The 4703-nt window shown below is 35.9% G+C and overlaps 1 protein-coding gene across 1 annotated transcript in view; it reads left to right on the top strand.

Moving 5' to 3' along the window:
• Positions 1–3423: 3423 nt before the first annotated feature.
• The window catches only part of tarbp1 (TAR (HIV-1) RNA binding protein 1), a 36951-nt gene continuing 35671 nt past the window's right edge, over positions 3424–4703 (top strand). Inside the window, exons 1-2 of the mRNA XM_081351409.1 lie at positions 3424–4391; positions 4472–4569. Of these exons, the coding sequence (XP_081207535.1) occupies positions 3515–4391; positions 4472–4569 (975 nt within the window). The 5' untranslated portion in view covers positions 3424–3514. The remainder of the gene's footprint in view (positions 4392–4471; positions 4570–4703) is intronic.

Below are 4703 nucleotides of genomic sequence, written 5' to 3'. Positions count from 1 at the left end.
AAATGTGTGTAGTAATGTAATCTGGATGTACTACATCCACCATGTTGTCATCATGTGACCTACCAGTGTCAGCATCGCTTCACTGCCATTCACAAATCCTCCCCCCTGTGGCCTCATGGGATAGTAAAGTGTCCACTGTATGCACACTTCAGAATCTCGCTGTATTCATGGAATACACGGATGACCTACTATGCCAGCATCTGATAAATACAACTCAAGAACACTGAAATTTGTATGGAAGCTGCGTCCGAAATAGCATTCTCTCTTGAGTAGGTACTTATTTTAAATAAGTAATTACTTAACGACTGCTAAAAAGGTTCTAGATAGTATGAATGTGTGTAGTATGAATGTAATCTGGACGTACTGCATTTGCCATGTTGTGATTATCATGTGACCTACCAGCGTCAGTTATTCCTTGAAATAACTTAGTAAGATCAACCATGAACAATACATGTGTTACTGTATTTGTTAATGTTAGTTAATATAAAAACAGTTGTTCATTGTTTGGTCACGTTAATTCACAGTGCATTAACTAATGTTAACAAATAGCCTACAACATTTTATTTTAATAACGCATTAGTAAATGTTGAAATTAACATTAACAAAGATTAATAAATGATGTAGAAGTGCAGTTAGATTTAGTTTGTCAACTAATGCTATAATGATACTTCTCTCTTCTGCTCACCAAGACTGTGGTTATACTTAATCAAAAATACAGTAATACTGTGAAATATTATTACATTCTATAGTAAAATGTAATTTATTCCTTTGATCAAAGCTATACTTTTCAGCATTATTAGTCCAGTATTCAGTGTCACGTGATCCTTCAGACATCATTCTAATATGCTGATTTGATGCTCAAGAAACATTTATGATTATTATCAATGTTGAAAACAGTTGTACTGCTTCATATTTTTGTGCAAACAACAAAACCATTCAAATATTTGTGGTAAGATTAAAAAAAAGAGAGAAATTAATACTTTTATTCATGAAGGATGTCTTAAATCGATCGAAATTAACAGTCAATAACATTTAATGTTACAAAAGATTTATATTTAGTAAATGCTTTAATAATCTTAATTTAATAAATGCAAATACATGCTGTTCATTGAACTTTCTATGAATATCTAAAATCTTTCTTCTTGGTCTTTTTTCTTTTCTTTTTCAGATGCCTCATGGGAATTTAACGGCGCATATGAAGTGGTTTGTAATACCATGGCTTCTGAGTTGTCCCGATTGGTTCTTGAAGTGTTTATAAAATTATTTTGGTAACACTTTACAATAAGGTTCATTGGTTAACATTAGTTATTATAACTACCTTAGTTAAGATGAACTAAGAATGAACTGCACTTCTTCAGCATTTATTCATCTTCTTAGTTAATATTAATTTCAACATTTACTAATACATTATTAAAATCAAAGGTTGTATTTGTTAACATTAGTTAATGCACTGTGAACTAACTTAAACAAACAATGAACAGCTGGATTTTTATTAACTACATTAACAAACAGTAAATACTGTAACAAATGTTTTGCTCATTGTTAGTTCATGTTAGTTAATACATTAACTAATGTTAACTAATTAACCTTATTGTAAAGTGTTACATTATTTTTTTGTATGTTTTTTTGTTTTTCCCTTTTCTTTGCAGCTTTTCGCTGCCTCTTTAAGCAATGCCACATTTTTTGGTATAAATAATACATTCATGAGGATATATAATAAATAATACATTGCAATACTGTAATAGTATGAAATTTTCTGTATGCATGGAATTCCTGGATTACCTGCTATACATTTGCTGAAATCTGATGTATGCATCTGAGGACACTGCATGAAGTACTGTTTCCCACAACGCAACGCGCTCCACGTGACGTTTCATCTTCGTGAATTGTGAAGAGTGCTGTGTGAGTGAACTGGAGGGGGGAAATAATTATAAATGTAACACTTTTATAAATACACACACATGTTACTGCAAAGTACAAACTCCCTGATAGCACACGTACATCACAGAGACGTCTATTTGATGTGCGTGTTTACATCTGGAAGACGTAGCCTATTTTTTAGAGTGTTTGCTCATCTGCAATACGTCTATATGACGTTTCCTGTCAGATTTCAAATAGACTTTAAGATCTAGATGTTTATGATTTAGAATGTATGTAAAACTGACATCTTAACGTCTATCAGATGTTATAGTAAACAGCTATGCTTACCAGGTGAAATTATCTTTAACTTCTTTCAGATGTGCTCTATCTAGCAAAACACTATTGTAGTAGCACATTAATTGTACTTTTATCAAGTCACCTTTATTTATATAGCACTTTATACAAATTTAGACAGATTTCAAAGCAGCTTTCCATGATAAACAGGAAAATAATGATTCAGTGATGCAAACAACAGTTCAAGGCTTAAGAGCTCTGAAAAGACAACCGTGTCAACATTGTTCAGCTGTTTAGAGTAGCTCAAATCCGTTCAATAACTGTGTAAAGTTAATCAGTTATGAAATGAGTTCATTTCGGTTGTAACATCGTTGTTTAGTAGTATGATCAATTGAACCCTAAATTAAGCCCTAGACCACTATATTTAGACCGTAGACCGTTAACGTATCTCTTTCTTTCTTATTTTTTGCGTTCTCATCCCGAGTTAAACAGAGAAAATTATCCCAAAATAAACGATATGGTTTACGATCTATGCACCAAGTCAAGTGTATCCGTAGTTCATGGCCATAAGTTGTAAGGAGCACATATTGGCTTGGGACAGAAGTGGTTTCTTTTTGTTATTAAAAACAAACAAGCAAGCCCACCATATTGCAGCCCACCCCAGGTGAGAAAAACTAACACAAACGTAGCCTAACGTAACACATTACTTTCCATAAAAAGTGATTAATGCAACTACTTACTTTTTAGAGAGTAAAGCAACAAATAGGCCTACATTACTTTTTTAAAAGCAATTTTATCCAACACAGACTATGTTTATGCAAGGCTGTCCAAGAAACATCCAATTAACCAACCAAGCATGTTCAAATAATGTCACTCTTGTAGAAATGTGGCTGCTCTGCTCTTAATATTAAGTAAATGTAAAAGTCTGCTAAAAAAAGTCCTGATCTCCTGAAGATTTGATCTCCTGATCTGATATATATATATATATATATATATATATATATATATATATATATATATATATATATATATATATATAATTAATTTACCGCATTTTATTAAAACTGGCAAAAACTTTACGTTTAGTTTAAACTCCACCAATGCAAATATCAGGTAAATTGTAAATATGCAAAAAAAAGAAATAACTAAAAAAATATGTTTTGGTTTTGTCGGACCTCCTGTTATTATTAGCCACCACGCGCCCCCTGCTGGCAGCAACTTTGCTCACACAGCGCATGCGCTAATCGTCCACGTAATATATCAGGAAGTAGACGCACCGGTTCACACGTGTGAGGAAGGCAAAACATCGAACCGGATTTTACTATTTTGAAGCTGCGGATGTTTTTGTCTTATAAGGGAGATGGCAAATTTTTTGATAAGCACCCTATTGTCCCACTATCCCGATCCCGAGAATTTGATCAATAATTTGTGCTGGCCAAGCTCATCCCGCCCCGAAATAGAGGAGATTGAAGCTTTAACTGTTTTGATCAAGGAGCTTTCCAATAAATCACAAGAGGAGCGCTTTATCTGTAAGGTGAAGTCAGTTATATGGGATCAATGTATGCCGCTCCTGAAAATGATCTCCAGTGCAGATGATGGAGGTAAGGATCTGCTCAGCTCTGTCTGTGGACTCTTTGCAGTCTGTGTCAGTACCTGTCAGGCTGACGATGTACCTGAGCAGGTAAGTCGTGGTCTTCTGCAAGTGCTGATGACGAGAGATGATGGCAACAATGAAACCGGCAGGTTAGACGTAGATGTTGCCATTGAAGTCACTGCAGTGCTGTTATCTAGCATCTCATATGACGGAGACCTCATCTCCAGGACTCTATCCTGCACACTTTGCTGTGTCAAAGATCTATCTGACTCCATAGTTTCAAAAATCATAGTACGGATCTGGTTTACCATACTCAAGTCATGCCATAAAGAGGCTGAATCAGAGGTCCTACATCAGATATGGGAGGATTTGCTGTCATGGCATCAAAGAGATCAGACAGAATCAGTGTCAGCTCGGGTTCTGTTGTGTCTCACTGCTCTCTCTGACCACCTCTACTCTCCGGAAACCTCTCAGGACCGGCCAGATCCTAGAAGATCTCAAAGGCTTTTTAGGGCAATTCAGGCCGGATTGACTCACAAGGACAGTGTGACCCGCAAACGGGCGCTTTACCTGCTCACCAGGTGTGTGGCACTGGCAGAGATCAAGAAAGAAGATGTGTTTACCAGCGTGGAACCCCACACAGGTAGGATGATCTTCAGGATCTGTCTGTGCAACATGTTCATGACTTCTAACGTTGTTCACACGTGTCTTGGATCTCTGTAGATGAAATTCTGTTCAGATGGATGCCAGAACAACAGCAGTTACTGAGAGAGTTCTGGGAAGATTTTGCTCTAGTGTTAGAGACTCTAGAGGAGAACCAGGTAAGACTACTTATGCCTATTTATACGTGTGAAAAGGCTTCTTGAACAATAAAAAAAATGTAGGGCGGGACTTGATTTTGTCCATTGGTAATTGATTGGATGGTTGTGGTTTGCTATTGCTGTGATGTCATGTG

This window comes from Scardinius erythrophthalmus, assembly GCF_964197995.2.
Source record: "Scardinius erythrophthalmus genome assembly, chromosome: 21".
Classification (NCBI taxonomy): domain Eukaryota; kingdom Metazoa; phylum Chordata; class Actinopteri; order Cypriniformes; family Leuciscidae; genus Scardinius; species Scardinius erythrophthalmus.
Note: the sequence above shows the minus strand (reverse complement) of the source record. Positions and strands in the feature narration are given on the sequence as shown.